This window comes from Ambystoma mexicanum, chromosome 9, assembly GCF_040938575.1.
Source record: "Ambystoma mexicanum isolate Mex_15411 chromosome 9, UKY_AmexF1_1, whole genome shotgun sequence".
NCBI classification, from domain to species: domain Eukaryota; kingdom Metazoa; phylum Chordata; class Amphibia; order Caudata; family Ambystomatidae; genus Ambystoma; species Ambystoma mexicanum.
In genome coordinates, this window is record NC_090931.1 from 923,284,206 (window position 1) to 923,303,057 (window position 18,852).

General features: G+C 43.5%; 1 protein-coding gene across 1 annotated transcript in view; it reads right to left on the reverse strand.

Annotated features, from left to right (window-relative positions):
* The window catches only part of PJVK (pejvakin), a 239,274-nt gene that overhangs the window by 173,486 nt on the left and 46,936 nt on the right, over positions 1-18,852 (reverse strand). Inside the window, exon 3 of the mRNA XM_069616106.1 lies at positions 7,901-8,042. Within this exon, the coding sequence (XP_069472207.1) occupies positions 7,901-8,042 (142 nt within the window). The remainder of the gene's footprint in view (positions 1-7,900; positions 8,043-18,852) is intronic.

An 18,852-nucleotide genomic window follows, 5' to 3' on the forward strand; every position in this document is an offset into this window, starting at 1 on the left:
GGTGGAGGGTGTCCCTGGTGGCTGGGGGGTGGGGGTGGTGGGTGACATGAGTGGGGGCCTTGTGGAGGCTGCCCCTGCACTGCTGGGGGGTGGGGGTGCAGGGGGACATGAGCAGGTGTGCAGGGTAGTCCCCTGTTTTGTGGGCTGCCTGCAGGGGCTGTGGAGGGTGTACAGGGAACACCTGTGAGGACCCACCCAGCCTAATTGCGTGTGATAATTCCCGCACACCCCTGTAATACACGTACCTGGCCAAATCGCATGTGAGATTTCCCGCGCACCCCTGTAATACACGTACCCAGCCGAATCGCGTGTAGAACTTCCCGTGTACCCCTGTAATACACGTACCCAGCCAAATCGCGTGTGATAATTCCCACATACCCCTGTAATACACGTACCCTGGCCAATCGCGTGTAGAACTTCCCACGCACCCCTGTAATACACCTACCCAGCCAAATCGCGTGTGATAATTCCCGCGCACCCCTGGAATACACGTACCCAGCCAAATCGCGTGTGATAATTCCCGCGCACCCCTGGAATACACGTACCCAGCCAAATCGCGTGTGATAATTCCCGCGCACCCCTGTAATATACGTACCCAGCCAAATCGCGTGTGATAATTCCTGCGTACCCCTGTGATACACGTGCCCTGGCTAATCGCGTGTAAAACTTCACGCGTACCCCTGATATGCACGTTACCCGCTTTGCGTTCCTTGTTTGGCAGCCCTGTGGACTGGTCCAGGGTTAGCGCTGCCCTTTGCGATGATTTAGCGATTTTGATGGCTTTTCCTTGCGCGAGGGCGTTCTTGGGGGCGTTACTGGCGCTGCTGCAGGGTCGCTGCGATACTCTGCGCCACGGCTGGTTTGGGAGCCTGAAATCCATGAATACGCTGTGCGCGGAAATCGGTTTTAGCGCACGTGCCTGGCGCAGTCAATCGCACGCGGACACTCTGCGCCAGCCGCTTGCGACACTTTTCTGCGAAATTCTATGAATTACCCTGTAAATGTTTTTGTACATGTAACACTGTTGCGAATTTGTGTGTATTTAGAGGTATATGTATTTTTTAGTCTCCTTTATATGATATTTTAGGGATTTTTTTAACATTTTTGATGATTAATAAATGGATGTGATTTACCTCTTTACCGTAGTCACTCAACGATTCCCGTTAATAGCTTCAGTTTTAGACTAAACTGGAACTAACTATAAATTAGTTGTGTTATACAATAGTAGCGAGACACCCTTCTCTGTGCTTACATTATTGTTCTACGTCTGGTGTCTGCGACTTTAATGAGGTTTCCCACCTATGGTTTCTAGTGAGTAATGTATCTGCCATGTTAGTGTATTATCAAATGTTAGGCCCTATTTATGAAGAAGTCTGTCTGTACACGTTCCAAATTTTCACTCAACCTTTGAACCCTTATGGAGAAAAAAATTATTGTATTTGTATGTTTATTTCTTAGAAGATCCTTGAGCTGGCAGTAATAACACAAATAAGCAAAATATCTTTAAGTCTTATAGTCCAATTTCTTGGAACACCCGTAGCCACTCATACAAAAGGGGCCATCACTTGAAAACCCAGTCAGATATCCAGTATTTATGCTCCAGGAGACATGGCTGATGCAAAAAGTTATTATTGACGGGTATGTTATTCATCAAACATTGGCTAAGAGGGGTGCTAAAGGTCGCCTGTGTGGGGGTCTCATCTTCAGAGTTAAACAAGAAGTAGAATCCTCGATGATATTGCCCAGGTGATTGTGAAAATGTGTTGGCAGTGTAATTTACAATTAAGAGTGTAATGGGTAACTACTGTTTGCTTATTGTAAATGTGTACGATCCTCCAAGTGACAACACCACTGATAAAGTATTTGAGTACATTGATTCGATTATCACCAACTGGTGTGGGAATGTTGACACAGATGTGATACTGCTGCGTGGTGACCTAAATGCTAGGTGTGGGGAATACTCCACCTACGAATCATACTCTACTATTGCAGCAGATAATGTGTTGGTACAGAAGTTTGTAAATGCCATGGGTAAAAACTGGCTCCGATTTTTGAACCAATGGATTGTGGTGACACTTAACAGGCATACACCTGGTGATGTCCCTGGTCAAACTACATGTTATTGTGGGACTAAAGTGGCCACCATCGATTATCTATGTGGTAATCCCCAACTGATTACTATTGTTAAACATTTAACTATCAATAAAAATGTGTATAGTGTTCATGCCACACTAAGTTTGACCCTATATCCCGATTTGCTGCAAAGGCGACAATATGCTTGTAGACTGGTTCCGAATCAGGCTGGTAACCGTGCTGTTTGGTCAGAGGGAAATATTACCAGAGTGTGCAAGATGATGGCTCAGTCAATACTTAACCAAAGATTCTATATTAGATCTTCACACAGGGGACGAGATGGAAGCTTGGTTAAAGGGGTCTGTTTGAGTGGTAAGTCTAAGAAAAATATTTTGGTACTACCTGGGAAAAAATATGCACAAACCTTTGATATTGAAATCCAAAACCAAAACCAAAAGATACGTATGCATATTTGTAGGATGAAAAAAAAGGGACTAGCCATACAAGATGCCCAAAGGGAAACTCATGGAATTAAAAACCAATATAAAAATTGGCGAAGCACCGGAAACGTATGTTCATGACTGTTAAATGGCAAAAGGTGATTAGGGCTAACAATAATCAGAATAATAAAGAAGTGTGGCGTATTCTAAACCTAGTTAGGCCTTCTACAGATAGATCCATTATTAATCCCATTCCCGAGAGTATATGGTTTACTTTTATTGATGAGAAAATGACACTACTGACACATTTCACCAATCTAAAACTGATAGTTGGCCTATGAGCTTTGGCTTCTCTGATATGATAGCCCATTTAACCAAATAAAAAAAACTTTCGAGCACCTGGGTCTAATGGACTTTCGGCAGCGGTGCTTAAGGGTGATTATGAATTATGGGCCGTTGTACTTTGTGATTTATTCTCAAAGGTTTGTCGGGAATGACGTATCCCTGATTTATGGAAAAAGCCATCTATGTGCCTGTCTTCAAAACAGGGGATTGTCTGTTTCCTGAGACTTATCGCTTACTCTCACTCCTGGATATTACGGGTAAGGTTTTTGCTGAGTTCGTCCTAGATCATCTGCAAGCATGGGTCAGTGAGTGTAACATTTTGCATGCATTGCAGACTGGTTTCCGCAAGGATTCCTGCACCACCCACAATATTTGATTGTTAGATTCAGTAATGGTGCAGGCCAAGGACAGTCCATCTGTTTATATCACGTTCATTGATTTTCGCGCAGCATTCGATCAAGTTAATCGTGAGCTGCTGTGGAAAAAGCTTTGGGCGCTTGGTTGCGCACAGTGGCTACTCCAGATAATAGTGGCCTTACAAAAGGTTGTCTGCACAGATACGGCTGGGTAACGACGGTCTCCGATCTGGGGACATGTATATCGGTAGAGGAGTAAAGCAGGGATGCATTCTTGCTACCCTGCTTTTCAACCTCTACATAGCAGACCTTCCATCTAAGATGACACTTTGCGCCAAATGCTCCCCGAAGATTGGTCAATGTATTGTTGCGGCCATGCTATATGCTGACGATCTTGTGTTATGTGATCACTTATTGTCAGGAATGAAGTCGATGTTGAATACCCTTGCCTGTTACAGAGAGGAACATGGGTTGACTATCAATTTAAGAAAAACCAAAACAATGCTGGTTACGGCACGCCACGTAAAGATGCAACCAATGACTACTGCCCTTGAGCGTATAGAATATACCCAGTGCTACAAATACCTAGAAATAGAAATGACTAACAAAATGGGTTATCGCAAGATTATGACATGTAAATCTCATAGAGCCAAACACATTTCTTTAATGATACTTAGATATGCACCCCATCATGCTGGGTTTTCATTGGGAGGCATTATTGACCTTTATAAACAGTAATCATGCCTGGTAATGTAAGGGTTGGAAGCACTGGAGCATCAGGATCTAGAGTGGCCACAAGTGCTTGAAGGGTTCTTTTGGCGTTGTGTCCTAGGGCTAACTCTGTCTGCCTCTGTCGAATATATACGACTAGAATTGGGTTTAGTGTCGTTAAAATCTCTGGTGCTCAAACGCAGAGGGGAACTTTTTCTAAAATCTAAAACACTTCCTTTATGCCTCTATTAACAATGCTAGGCGCTAATTATTGTTTTGATCACGCACCTGGAAAAGACTATGGGCCTCATGGGCTTTGGCGGAATTTCGCCCCAGCTCTGAGCTGGGGGGAAATCCACCGAAAGTTCACGCTATTACCGCCAGCGGGAAATCCGCCGGCGGTAAGAGCGCGAAAATTCCCCATTGAGCCCAATGGGGAATGGGGCATTCCCGAATGGGCTCAATGGGGAATGGGGAATTACTTTACCGCCGAACTCGTGATCTGGCGCTATTAGCGCCGGGGAGTTCGGCGGTAGGGCTATTACCGCCGGTCGTGATCAGGCCCTATGGGTTTATGTAGTTGGTGAAAGACCTGTTCTGCAAGCTTGATCGGAAACCAGATTTTAGGCGATGTTCGAACCAGACATTAAAAGGGGCATTTACACGTCGCTTATAAAAATGGGATTGTATCAACAATTATGAACATTTGCAGAAACTTCACAGTCACAGCCAAGTTGAGCAAGTCACTCATAAGTATACGAAACCACAAGGTTACTTGCTACGTTGCCCTGATCCTGAAGTGCGACGCTTTAGACTGCTAATGCGCACTAATCAGCTCCCTGTCAGAACCATTTGTGGAGCCCAATGGAAAATCACAAAGGAAGGGAGATTCTTTAAAGTATGTGAGAATCCAAAATGTATGGAAACGGTTAGACATCTTCTCACGGACTGCTCTAAATTGGCCCATATTTATATGACCCTTCTAGGCCACCTGACTCACGATTATGAGTCGATAAAAACCCCTGAATTTTGGACATACAGTTTAAACACAGAAAATGGGTCAACACATAATGCCCTGTATATAGTGTGCTGTTGAGTGAATAAGTACCTTGATGGCCCTAATGGTTGATTTACTATGTATAGAATGCTGGTGCAGAAGGGGAAAACATACGTTTTTATAGTATTGAAGAATATTTATTTTTATGGTTTTATAAAATTGTAGGATGAATGAATTAACATGAAAATGGTAAATATGTATCATTATAGTTCTTGGCTGATGTATTGGTATATGTATGTATGTATTCCGTTTTTTCCTTGGTGTATGTTTGCTAAATGTTGTATTGTTAATATATCAGCATGAATTTAAACTCCATTCATTTTGTAAAAGTTCATTATTGAACTGAATACAAATAAATAAATACGTCTTATAGTGGTGGAATTCAATATAACCAAATCATTAGCATAGGAAAGTAACCCAACATGATCTGTGCCCAATTAGTGCTAGAATAATTTTACAATCACTGGTAAATTAGTAAAAACGATGTTAACTAGCAGGGGTGCCAGTAGCCAGTGTTGCTCCAAATCGCCACTTTTTAACAATTTGTGGAAATGCTGCACTAGGGAGCATAATTTCAGCAACTGAAAAACCAATAGAGTACAAGCACACCTGTTATGTCTAGCAATGTAATGAAAATTATATCACTCAGGATTCAGTGATGAACCCAAAAACATGTTTATGAAAGTAAAGGGTGCTGGGGAGAAAAAAGCTGACTCTGGTATCACAAGTCAGAACTAACAATAGACAAAATCAGAATACCCATTCTCTAATGGGTACTCCCGTCCCCTGCACACCTTTCAATACTGAGGAGGAACCCTCAGTCAGAATTTATCGAGACTGAATCTCCAGTCTCTTTAGATCTAACTAGAGTTTTTGCCCACTGTTTTATTTGCTTAATTTAAGCAATAATTATTCATTTAACTTCAATCTCCACTTACACTGAGGATAAGTTACCACTACTTCAGACTGGTGTCTAAACCCGCCATATTGAACACAAGTTACCACTACTTGAGACTGGTGTCTAAATTCGCCACATTGAATATAAGGACTGCTACTGTCTGCATGAAGTGTCTTCCCAAAAAGAGGATGTTTGTAAATTATATTTGAAGATGTTGTATGTTCTGTATATAAATTTCCACTCCTGATGAAGAGAGTTACCTCTCGAAATGCGTAGTTACTAACATTGAGGAAATTTCCAAATGTACGAAGCTGTTTTTTGGATTAAATAGCAGACGTAAATTCTGTGATACTAACTGGTGATATTAAACCAGATGCATGTAATATGATTTAATTTCCAATTGTATAATGATGAAAAGATGAGCTTTGACTCTGAACATTTTTGGTTTATATAAATCTTGTTTTTCTAAACATTGAATGAATAAATATTGCTTAAATGAAGCAAACAAAACAGTGGGCAATAATACTTGTGTTAAAACTCTAGTTAGATCTAAAGAGACTGTTCAGAGATTCAGTCTCGATAAATTCTGACTGACGGTTCCTCCTCAGCTAAGCCTAGTTTACAATGCGGTAGAGCAATGGATGGACCAAAATTGGATGTGCCTAAACGGCAACAAAACAGAGCTTATGGTTTTTTGCTCCAATCTTGTCAGATCTAAGCTCCATCCTGCATACAACACCTTCACCATCGAAAACACCCAAATTAAGGTCCTAAACAAGGTTAAAACCTTGGGGATGATGCTAGAAGCATCCCTGGGATCAGATGCCCAAACCCTTTACGTTAAAAAAACGTGCTCATACCACCTGCGCCTACTAAAAGCCATAAGACCCTACTTATCTGAGGAAGATAGTGCCACGGTCACAAGAGCTACCATTTTATCTCGCCTAGACTATGGCAATGCCCTAATTATAGGAGCTAATAAAAACTGCTACCACAGCTACCAAGTTCTGCAAAACAATGCAGTGAGAATCATTAAGCAAAAAACCAGGAATCAGCACATCAGCGAAGCCAGGAAGGAACTTCACTGGCTACAAATTGAAGAGAGAGTCCTATTTAAATCCCTCACGCTCACGCAAAGATGTATTTTTGGCAAAGCCCCTGCATACCTGAAAACTAAAATCATTCCATACAAACCTATGAGAGAGGTAGGATCAGCCGAACAAGGTCTGATAGTGGTAGCTCCCTTCAGACTTAAAAACGCGGCAGGTAAATCCTTCCCTATAACCACAGCAGGCCTTTGGAACAACCTCCCTGGCCAGTTAAGGATGGAAGCCAATTATCAACGCTTTCGCAAACAACTGAAAACCCACATCTTCAAGTAATACATATACTACAACCTGCCCACCTACCTATGGAGCCCTAATGTCTTGTGTTACGTGTTTTATTGTCTTACTTTTTGTCTTTGTGTTCTTGTCTCTGCGCCCCGAAGCTCGAGAGCTACCGGCGCAATACAAATAAACAAATAAATAAACAAACAAACAAATAAATAAATAAATAAATAAATAAGTATTGAAAGGTGTGCAGGGGACGGGAGTACCCATTAGAGAATGGGTATTCTAATTTTGTCTAGCATAATTTCAGCACTCAAAACTAGATGTAAAAATTAATCCTGGCTTTCATTACGCATTAGGATCGGGAATAATGGACTGCTACCATGTATTAGCGTAACATATGTTGGTTATCAGCTTTCAGAACCACATGGGTCCCTTCGTTTCTTAGGTGACTTTGGTTTCACCTGTGATTAATGTAATTTGTCCACTAAATGGACTAATTCTAACAAGGCTGTTGCGATGGATGAGAATCATATTGTTTTGTAGAATTGTGTTTTCAGGTTGTCAAAAGGTCTACAAGGAGAATTTTCAGCTCTAGAACACATTAGTTGGATGAGAATAATGACAGAAAGACAATATGATCTAAGAACCCCGTGCCCAGAAGGAACCTTTCTTCTTAAACCACTTACCCTCATTGTTTCTCCACGCATCCCAGCATGCACGGATAGTGAGCATTGCCTTGTAGTCCTAATACTTTCCATAACTACACACAAAACTTCCTTCTCGCTTTCTCTTGACTGGCGAATTAAACAGTGATCCAAGTCAACTCTTCTATAATAAAGGACAAACAGAACAAAGAGCAACCGTCATGAACAGCCATAAGCAAAATGTGTGGACTCGCAATAATAGTTATTATCACTGATAATGTGAGTTTTCATACACATTCTTGGAAAAGAATGCAACAATTGGCAATTGGTGGAATGATCAGTTATCAATGTGACATGGCTTCAGGTTCACTTATGCATCAGTGCCATTAACAATGCGCCAATATTTACAGAATACATGCAGATCATTTCAGACTTAATCGAATCACACTGTCCACCTATTGTTTTGAGTAAAAAGGTTGCTACAAGAGAAGCTCTGAAAATATTCACCTATTTTCAAAAAGTGTATTGAAGTATAAATGAAACTGAATTCAGAAAATCACCATTAACGGTTTCTTATTTCCTAAATTGTGCATGCAAATTCGAAGTATCTGCTCTTTAAGATGTAGCAGGCACAGTTACCATCAAAAACACCAAGACCCAAGAAATCGAATCTGAGTTCAAAAGTAAATTGCACAATTATTTCAGACGAGGAACATAGGTTCCATTCTTTGGGGCCAAGTGTTCAAGACCGATACTTAGCTGAAATAATGACAGAGTAGTGTAGTAAAGGTCCTCAGGGGTTTCTCTGAAAATGAATATAGATCATTTTGAGCGCTAATATGGTAAAACCATGGTTTATGTTATGTGCCCCCTCTGCCCTTTAACATGTATATATGGCCACTTTTTCAGCACCTAATGTAACAAGGATTGCTGTTCAATGCCTATTCAAAAGATATGCAGCTGTATCTGTTAGCTCTCCAAGTGAGAGCTTTTGTGCATTGCTGGAAGGGCTTCAGGCACTTGGCACCTGATTGGGAGATAGTTGTTCAAAGTTGAATACAGTAATAAACTAAGGTGTGGCTTTCAAGCCTTGTCATCTTGAAAACTAGCAAACTGTCTAGGTATCCAGTGATAAGTCACCTGGGAAAAGGTCACCAGGGGGTGGCATTTCCCCAAATTTGCACTCCCAAGTAATTCAAGCACTTTCCTAAAATATTCTAGGACGGCAGTTTATAATAGTAAATAATAACGGTCCAAGTATATGTGGAGGCTTTTAGGGGTGCAGGAAAAAAAGTTCCCTACCTTACAGGGGGCATTATCACATGGAACCTTTGTCTCACCAACCCTTGCCCTTTTGTTCCAATGTTGTCCACCTTTTCAAAAAAGGGCAAAAATCTGAGCATTGGAAGGCTGTCATTTCTGGGTTAGGGTACGAAACTGCTAGGGTAACAGGAAGTGAGGACACAAGTGCGGAGACGACAAATAGGTAGGCAAAAGCACAACTGCACCCCCTCACATTAAACAAAGAAGAAAGAGGCATAGAACGAATCTATGTGCAGCAACACTTCTGTGTAACTGGCCATGAGGTGGTTTTGTCACCCACCCTTACTTCAGGCCTTTTGTCTGCACCCTCCACCTGCTGTTTTCTTCCATCTATCCAGAATGTTTGATCTTGCACCACTGTGCCAAAAAGTGTATCTAATTTACCAAAGGGGAGCATATGGACGAGCTTGCCCCAAACTATTTCCCAGCAGGCGGTGCCTCATGGATTGATCTGCTCGGGAAGAGGAAAGGGTGAGAGGCTGTGCTTTGCATCGAGGTCAAGAGGATCACACAAGGGGAGTGGCATCCCCTGGCGACACTACATCTTGACAATGCATCGACAACCATGATGCACGGCATTCTGGAAAGCATCTGTCAATGCTCACATGCCAGGTGATCTTTTGAGAGTACATATTGCTAATAATCTTTCTCAATTTGTCAACACAAACATTATAAACAATGCAATCATCGTATGCCACCTTCTTCATCAACAAAAGCAGCAAGATTTACGAGCAAATAGACACCAGCTCTGCATCCACAGACCCACTTCATGTCGTTCCTGACAAAATCTCCACACCCTGGTCATCATTTAAGACACTCTCTACAGAGAACCTGGTAGAAACCCTGGCCGCACTCAAATCCACATCATACACAGACAACAAACTCCCAGCATCCATCCTCAAGACCCTCCCTACGGAAGCTCTCCTTCCCTACTTGGAGATCATCAACAGCTCCCTAACCCCAGGCAACTTCCCATTGACCCTAAAGACAGGACAAATCCTCCATCTACCAAAGAAACACACTCTGGATCACAACAACCTAGGTAACTATCGCCCCATCACCCATCTTCCTTTCATAGGTAAGATCATCGAGAAAATGGTAGCCGTGCAACTGCAACACATCAACACCAACATCTCCGCCAAACCTATCAATCCGGGTTCAGACTCAGATGCATCACGGAGACGGCAACCATACAGGTGGGCGACGATGCCCTCAACATCCTTGACGATGGCCACCCCTGCCTCCTAGTTCTTCTCGCCCTCTCACCGCTTTTGAAACAGTAGACCACCAGGCACTCACGGACACCCTATATCAGTGCATGAGGATCAACAACCTTGTCCTACACTGGTTCAAGTCCTATCTCGCCAACTGCCAGCAGTTTGTTCAGATGGACTCCTCCAGATCGCCAATGCTACAGTCACCTGTGGAATCCCACAGGGTTCCATCCTCTGCCCAGTTATCTACAATCTATACATGGAGCTGCTTGGAGCCCTCCTAGACACACAAAACATTTAAATCCACCAATATGCTGTCGACACACAGCTATACCTCAAAATCGACTCCATCAAAGACATCCACAGGCTCAAAACCTGCCTCTCGCTGATCCAGTCTTGGATGTTCAGTGCATACTTGAAGCTCAACCCCTCCAAGACCAAATTCCTACTCCTCACTAACAACACCGAACACCCAGGCATACAGACCTGGCTATCAACCATGAACCCTGAGGGCTTCACACCCGAGCTCACTTCCTACGCCAAGTTCCTCGTGTTCCACATCGACAAACATCTCTACTTCTAGACACACATAGCTAAGAAAACTCAGACAGCTTGGTATCAGCTCTGCCTCCTGCGGAAAGTCAAGCCCTTCCGGCCTCTGGACAGCTATAGATCCACTGTTCAAGCACTGGTCTTATCTCACATGGATGGAGGCAATGCCCTCCTGGAAGGTCTCCCGTCATCCCCCCTTGTGCCCCAGAGAAGTGTTCTACACGCGGCCCCACACCTCATCAAGAATATACGCAGATACGGCCACAGCACCCCGGCCCTCATCGACCTTCACTGGCTCCCACTGCACGCACAAATTACCTTCAAGTCTTGCTCCATCATCTATAAGGCAGTCATCCTTAAGTTACCCAGATACCTCGTGAATAAAATCAGCATCTCCAGTGCACTGCACACCACCAAAGGCCAGGACAGATGCAGACTTGAAATCTGCTCCTGCTAATAGGAAAGGACCAGAAAACAAGCCTTCTGTGTCTATGCCCCAAGACTATGGACCTTCCTCCCTGTCAGCATCAGACTCACCCCCACACTCCTACAATTCAGAAAAGAACACAAGACCCACTTCTTCAACGTGTCTCTCCTCCTCAACACCTATGCCATCACGTCCCCCCAGTGTCACCTGACTAGCTAGACGCTGTCCGCTCCTCTCCTCCGCGCCAACCTGTACAGCTGTATCCCTCCTCTCTGCCCCTCTGTATCCTACCCCCGCTGTATGTCTGTTCTGTTGTTACCTCTGAAAAGCACTGCATTATGCACCTGTACTTTTGTGTACCTCTGTAAAGTGCTCGGTTGTGTATCTGTATTGTTGTATACCTCTGTAAAGCACACCGTTGATTCTCAGAGCTAGGTCAGCGCTCCATAAACACCATAATAATAATAACATGGAGAATTAAAAATCCTCTACATGCAAAATGGCTCTATCTCAGTCAGAGACTCCCACCTGTCATCACAGTACAGAACCACTCTTCCTAACCTCACTGTTTCCCTTTGATATGCCTAAATCGGGGACCCAGATGGAAGAGATTGATGAAAGAATTTGGCATCTCCTTCCTTGCTATGGACTTCAAAGATGATAAGAAGAAGGGAGCTTTGCTTCCTCATGCACTGTGTGGGAACGGACTTAAGGATGTTCTCTATGAATTTCCAGACCACAACACAGAGAGGTTTCACAATCTTAATGTCAGCCTGAGCACACATTCTATGCCCAGGAAGATCGTGACATATGAACACCACATTTTTCACTCTGCCACTCAACAACATGGGTAGACAACAGACAATTTTGGGACACAGCTACAAGACTATATGCAGGATTGTAATTTCAACAATAGCTCCAAAGAAGAAGCACTCACATTGCAAGTAATGACCGGCTCTCTTATTTGCAATTGAAACTACTCCAGAAAACAAGCAGCACTGATGAGATTCTAGTCACGGCTAGAGAAGCGCTTGCCACACCATGCAAAGAGTTGTGTTTTCCAAGATTCTGTGAAACATGAAGTGCTACCGATGCAGGTGTACATATCTTCATTCATGAAACTGACTGGTCAGACATTGGTCACACACTATACATGTCGCTGGGAAAATTATTTCGAAACAGTGTGCAGGGCTAGGAAAGAAGAAAAATATTCCATGCTTGTCTGAAACAAGCGTTAACTAGAGGACATGTATGACAGATCAATGAGGAAGAGAGAAATTGGCAAAATCCAGACAGACTTTATGTCGCTACAGGCACAAGCTGCAGATCAATGCCAACATCCCCTGAAGGTCCCATGAGAGAATATGCCTTGGACATTCACATGCTAGAAGGAACAGGTGACTCACATAATGTGACTCCTATTCTCAGAGTATAGCAAATAGACTCCAAATTATTTTCATAAGAGACAAAAGGGCAACAGTCAATGTGATGATGGAGGAGGAAGGAGGCTGGAGGGAAGATGGAGGAGGATGGAGGCTACTGTGATGATTCCTGCAGAGTCCTCACAGAATCCCTGCCTAAAGTCTCTTGTCAGGTGGCCAGGGAAAGGCAGACGTTTCCTGACCCTAGCCCTGGGGTGGTATTAGCTGGGTTGATCACCTGGGATAGAAGGTACCCAAGGGGATAAGGTGACTCTGTTAGGAGAGACGTGTTAGTCATCTTCCCTGGAGGGTGTGTAAGGAAGGCATGGTATCAACAGTAAGACAGACACAAGTTACCACAGTTCAAGGGTGTTTATTGAACTTCAACAAGGGTGTCCTAAATCTAGAGATGGGAGCAAGCTACAAGCCTCAAATAATAATAATGCAGATCTAGTGGGTTCTCGTCAAAATAAAAGGGCCTATACCAAAAGAAAACGATTGACATCCTTACTGCCAAATATACATAGTGTGGAGTAGTGTTCGTGAGAAATAAAGAAGTTTTCACAAAATGATATGTCAGGATGTTCAGGCCATTACCAGCATCAGGGCCTTCTGTGATGCAAGTCTCTTTACCTCTCAAAAGACTCTTGATTCAGAGGGCCTGATGTACAAAAACAAAACACAAAGTTCCTTTCCTCTTATAAGTATTCAATTTGGGTGACTCACCCTGCACCTCCCTCAGCCGGGCTCAGATCCCTTTTATATAACAGTGGTTATTGTGGATCCCCCTCTTCTGGGCTCAGATCTCTCTTTTCACAATATTCAGAGAATATTCTTTCTCGGGTGACTCACTGTTAACGCTGTATCAGATCCTTCCTCCAATACAATTAATCTCACTCAGTCGGGCTTAGACCAATTGCAGTTCGCATTAAACTATCAAAGACTTTTGAATGTGCCCATCATTTAGCTTGACCCACTGCAGGACCACTTCGACCTCAAAATTCCCTTTTCCAGAGTTGCCAATCAGTTGAATACCTAACAGAGACCTTCGAATGAGCACCCACATGGCACCAGATCAGTCCATCTACGGTATCTTGCTTGGCCCCCCAAAGTTCAATCACTCCTCTGGTTTTCAATTATATTTGCGTCGCTCGTCACATACGTTTCACATACAGTTCTCTTTAGATTTCTTCATACAATGTTGCTGCTTGCAATATTGCTTCTAACACAGGCTGGTTTGGTATCAGTCTGTCCGACTCACTGACTGTGCTGTCTTTACTGGTGTTGCTTCGTTGTAGGAGCCAATGACAGTACCACAGTGGCAAACGGTCCTCCCTGTCTTAGTTATCGATGCAGGAGAGCCCTGGGTACCTCCGACACACAATGCAGGCTTGCTCAGCTTTAGTTCCCGGTATTGGGTTTCTTACTTTCCAAGGTTCACCGAAGTAACGGTCCGAAAAGGTCAATGGCACTTGGAACTGTTGTTTCCTTGTGTGCTTTGTCTTGCTCAGAGTGTGCTTTCGTGCTTCGCCTTTTATCTATGTGGGGAAGTGTGATGGAAGTCAGGTGTGTGTGTAATGATTAGCAATTGCCTGACCTTGCCAGACCATTGTATTGGGACATGTCAGGTATACTGCTCTGGTGTAAGTCCGTTTTTGCTCACGGTGAGCTGTCCGTGAGAAAGTGTTCGTGTTGGAAAAGGGGGCGGGGGGTGAGTTCCTAGGTATCCTACCTGGTAGGATGGGGAAAAGGTGAAGAGAAGGGCATACTGCGTCTCACCATCCGGTGTCCCCCTTCCACTCCTCGAAGACCCCTCATCCAGCTGATCCTCCCGCACTGGTCCACCCCCAGGAACTGGATCCAAAAGCGATGGCCATGTCCTGGCCACCTGGATGACAGATCCCCGGAGCCTAGCGGGTAAGACACGTTCAGGTTTCTCACAGGTGAAACTTCAATAATACTGGAATACCTAATGGCGTGCTGCCAGAGTCAGGCTTCCTTTTTAAGAACACTCAAAGTGTTAATAGTATAAACTCTCATAGTCAGCAGGGGAACAAAACATGTAAGGATCAGAATGTCAATACCATTACTTCTGATGTAGGTGATTCCCACTTTTATGTGAACTCTGAAATCAAGAATCAACCATTAAAGCCCTTTTCTGCAAGTACCTTCCATACACAGAGTAAGTTAGATAATGTCAAAAAAGGGGTCTTTAAAATAAAAAGAAGCTCAATCATTAGTGACTTTAAGTCCCATAATGCCCTAGGTACTGGGACTAGGATGAGGGGCTTAGAGGCACAGAACTGCAGTAAGCAGTCTAGTGTTTCTAATGGCCCACACCTGAGCAGGACATTTCATTATTTAAAGCCCCTCCAGGTGCAGGCTATTAGAAACTGTGGTAGAAGCTGTGGCAGAAGCAGTTGGAGAAGCCGTGAGCAGCGGTGTATGCAGCAAGGGAAGAGGAATGAAGACGCCAGGACTCTGATGTTTCTGTAGTGGGTTATGGTGCTGAGAGTTGCAGGAATGAAAGCCAAGAATGGGCAATATTGAAACCAAGCTGTAACCCACATTGCCAAAGCCAAGATGGGGCAATATTGAAGTCAAACTGTAACCCATATTTACAAAGCCAAGAGGGGGCAATATTGAAATCAAACTGCACCCAATATTTCCAAAGCCAAGAGGGGCCCATATTGAGACCCACTAACAACCAGCATTGGCGAAACCAAAAAAAAGAATGTTTACAGAAAAAAGGAGAAACAGTTTTTACATGTGGCAAATAAATAACTGGAACAGTGGAACAAACAACATCAAGGGGTGTTGTATCCTTATGGAAGAAGTTGTGAATCTCAAAGTAACCAAAAGTTAGACTTTGCTAATGTTTGAAGTTAACCTCATCACAGAGTACTTGTAGTAGTGGTAGGAGTTTTGTCCTGGCAGGCGAGTACATCAGGAAAGGAATTGTTAGTGGTTGTCCTGGCAGGTTAGTAGCCCAGGAAGAAAATATTGAAGTACTACATTGTGGTGAAAGGTTGTAGTGGAAAGAAAGTGGCAAGGCCACGAAAGTGTTTGAGGAACTGTGGTAAAATCATCCTGATAAAAACATTGTGCTTACAAAGAAGAATTTTTTGAAGTCATTGGGCCACATTAGGAGTGTTGCGGAAAGTTGTTACCTCTAAGCAACATTCCGAGTATGCTTGCGGGTGCCGATCTGGAACGCCTGGTCAGACCAGGCATGCAGAGCGGCACCCCCGAGCAGCACCGGGTGGCAGCAACTGCCCTGTTATTAATGGGGCCGTTGTTGCCATCTTCTCCATTCTCATTGAGCCCTATGGGGGCTCAAATGGGAATGGGGACTTACCGGGTCCCGCGAAAGGGACTTACCGGGCCTTCAAAGGTCGGAATGGCCCGGTAAGTCCCCTTTTGCGGGACCTGGATCCGAGTTTGCAGGTAGCCATGCCCTACTTAAGGGCATGGCTACCTCCAAACTCGTAATGAGGCCCATTGGCCCTCATTACAACCCAGGCGTTAAGGGTTTAACGGCGCCGTCGGCGCCGTTAACCCTTCACGCCTGATTACCATTATAACGCCTGCTTTTCGCAGGTGTTAAAATGCAAGGCGCTAACCCGCCTTGGTGCTAATTACGGCACCGTAATTTACGGTGCCGTAATTAGCGCCTTCCCCACTCCTATTATGCCCTATGGGGCAAAAATGGGAATGGGGAAGGGTAAATGGGGAATGGGGATTTACCGCCCCACTCACCTTGGAATGGGGTGGTAAATCCGCCATCCACCATGGTGTAAACAGAGTTTACACCATGGTGGTAAAGTAGGGAACTTACCGCCTGGGTTGTAATGAGGGCGATTGTCTTTTCCAAGTGGAGAAGTTCTATTGAAATATTAATTGGAAGTATGAAACAAAGACTTTTGGTTTGATGAGTAGGAGCTTGTAGAAACGTATTTCGCAGAGTGATACGTTTTGTATAATCCTAGGATAATCCATTTGCCAAGTGAAACAGAACTTGGATGCTGAAAGGAACATTGGGTTAACCTTGAAGTGGAACTTAACCAATGAAAAGAACTTTGCTAAGTGGAACTTATATTTGGAAAATCCTGCATTAATCCTGGGGAAGGGGATCCGACCCTGGTTATAAGGATATTTTGGTTATAAAGTTTGCATTTGAAGATAATTGCTATTTTGTTGAACTTGAACAGCCATATAAATTCCTGTATGATTTTTGTTGTATGTATAAGTGTGAGAGACAGATACCTTATGATTCTAGAGTATTTTCCTTAAGTCTTAGTTTCATAGGCAGGGAAATCCGTGTTGGGTTAGTGAAAGCGAGGCGTTTATCTCACCCTTATAATTTAATAAAATAGCTACTTGTGAAAAACCCTTACCAAGTTGTATGTGTAAGGAACGCATGGTACCAAGTAGTAGACACAGACACAACGGAAACAAGATTCGTAAACCTTTATTTGGTATTTTGGTTGGGTTAGTAGAATTCCTAACTGGCACCAACTCTAGAATGGAAGTTGTCTCGACCATTACACAAATAACAAAACAAGTCCAAGTCAGTCTAGTTAAAATAAAAAGGCCTACACTTAAAAACCTAACCTTGCCCTCCTTCTCAAAATGACAAATGTGTTTAGGGCATACAAAAGGAAAATAGTGTCTCAAAAGAGATGTAAAAATGGCTAATGTAACAACTCCCTTCCCCATGTTCAGCACCACGGGGTCTTCAGAGTTTTGGAAATGTTCAGGGGAGAAAAGACGGAAAGTTATTTTCAGAAAATAAACTTTTGGTCTTTTCTTCCTCGACCATTTCCTCCACAGGCTTCTAACCCCAACCTGTTATAAACACACAGTTCTACTTTGAACTTTACCTTCCCACAGTTCTGCACAGACTTCCCTCTGCCGGGCTTGAGCCTGTCTTTCTCTTCGTAGGGGTTCCCTTCCCCATGTTTTGTCTTAAGTGTCTTTTCTTTTCACTGTTGAAGACTTTTCAATCTGTAAGGATTTTACGTAGACCTCTGAAGTGGTCACTTCAACCTCTCTATACACAATTCTATAATCCACAATCTTCCTCCTCTTACAACACCAATGCCTTTTGGTATTTGTAGATTATTATTCTATTTCGTTTGCCTTTTTGGCTTCCTTCAAAGTTCATATGCAATGCCAATACTTCTTGGTAGCTGTATTTTCTTATTCTCTGTACTTTGCCCTGTTGGCATCCTTCAAAGTTCATATGCAATACCAATACTACTTGGTATTTCTTTCTCTTTGTTTTGCCCTCTTGACTTCCTGGTATTTCTTTCTCCTTGCTTTGCCCTCTTGGCCTCTTTCAAAGTTCATATATTGTGCCCTCTTGGTGTATTCAGAGCTCACATACTTTGCGTTTTACTTATTCAACTTTCTTTCGGTATCGCTGTTACTTTCTTGCCTTTGGTTCCAGTTGTAATACACTTCAACTCAACATTTCAGAGACTTTCGAATGTGCAATTTCGCCTTGCAGGACCACTCTGTTACTTTGTATTCTTCCCTTCTACAGTTCAGCAATTGTCCTATCCATCATATGTTTTATCAGCACACGAGCAATCTTCAACTTTTGAGTTACAGTTGCTTTTGCTTTTAACACAAACTGGGCTTTTATTGCCTTCGATAACTCACTGCTTGTGTTAATTGGTCTTCTTTCATCAGCACCTTTCATGCCTCAGTCAAGGCCGTAAACAACGCCTCCTCTGCTCCTCCCCAACTCCGCTGTTCACCCGGGAGGTTTGCGGACCACTTCTAAGTACCTTGAAGGTTTCTCTCTTCTGCTCACTCGGTTTCAGTCTGGGAACGCTTACGGCTTCCCGAAAGTGTGGAATCCTCACCTGGCTCTCTCTCGTTCTTCGCAACTGCCGATCAGCTCCTTAGTTTTCTAACTTCCATAGCCTGGTTTGCATCAGCTGCGAAAGAGCTGTTCCTTCTCGTACCCAGTCTCGCTCAGAGTGTGCCTGTGCGTGCTACCTTTTATCCTGACAGGGAGTTAACAAGTGGCATTTGTGTATAGTTAGG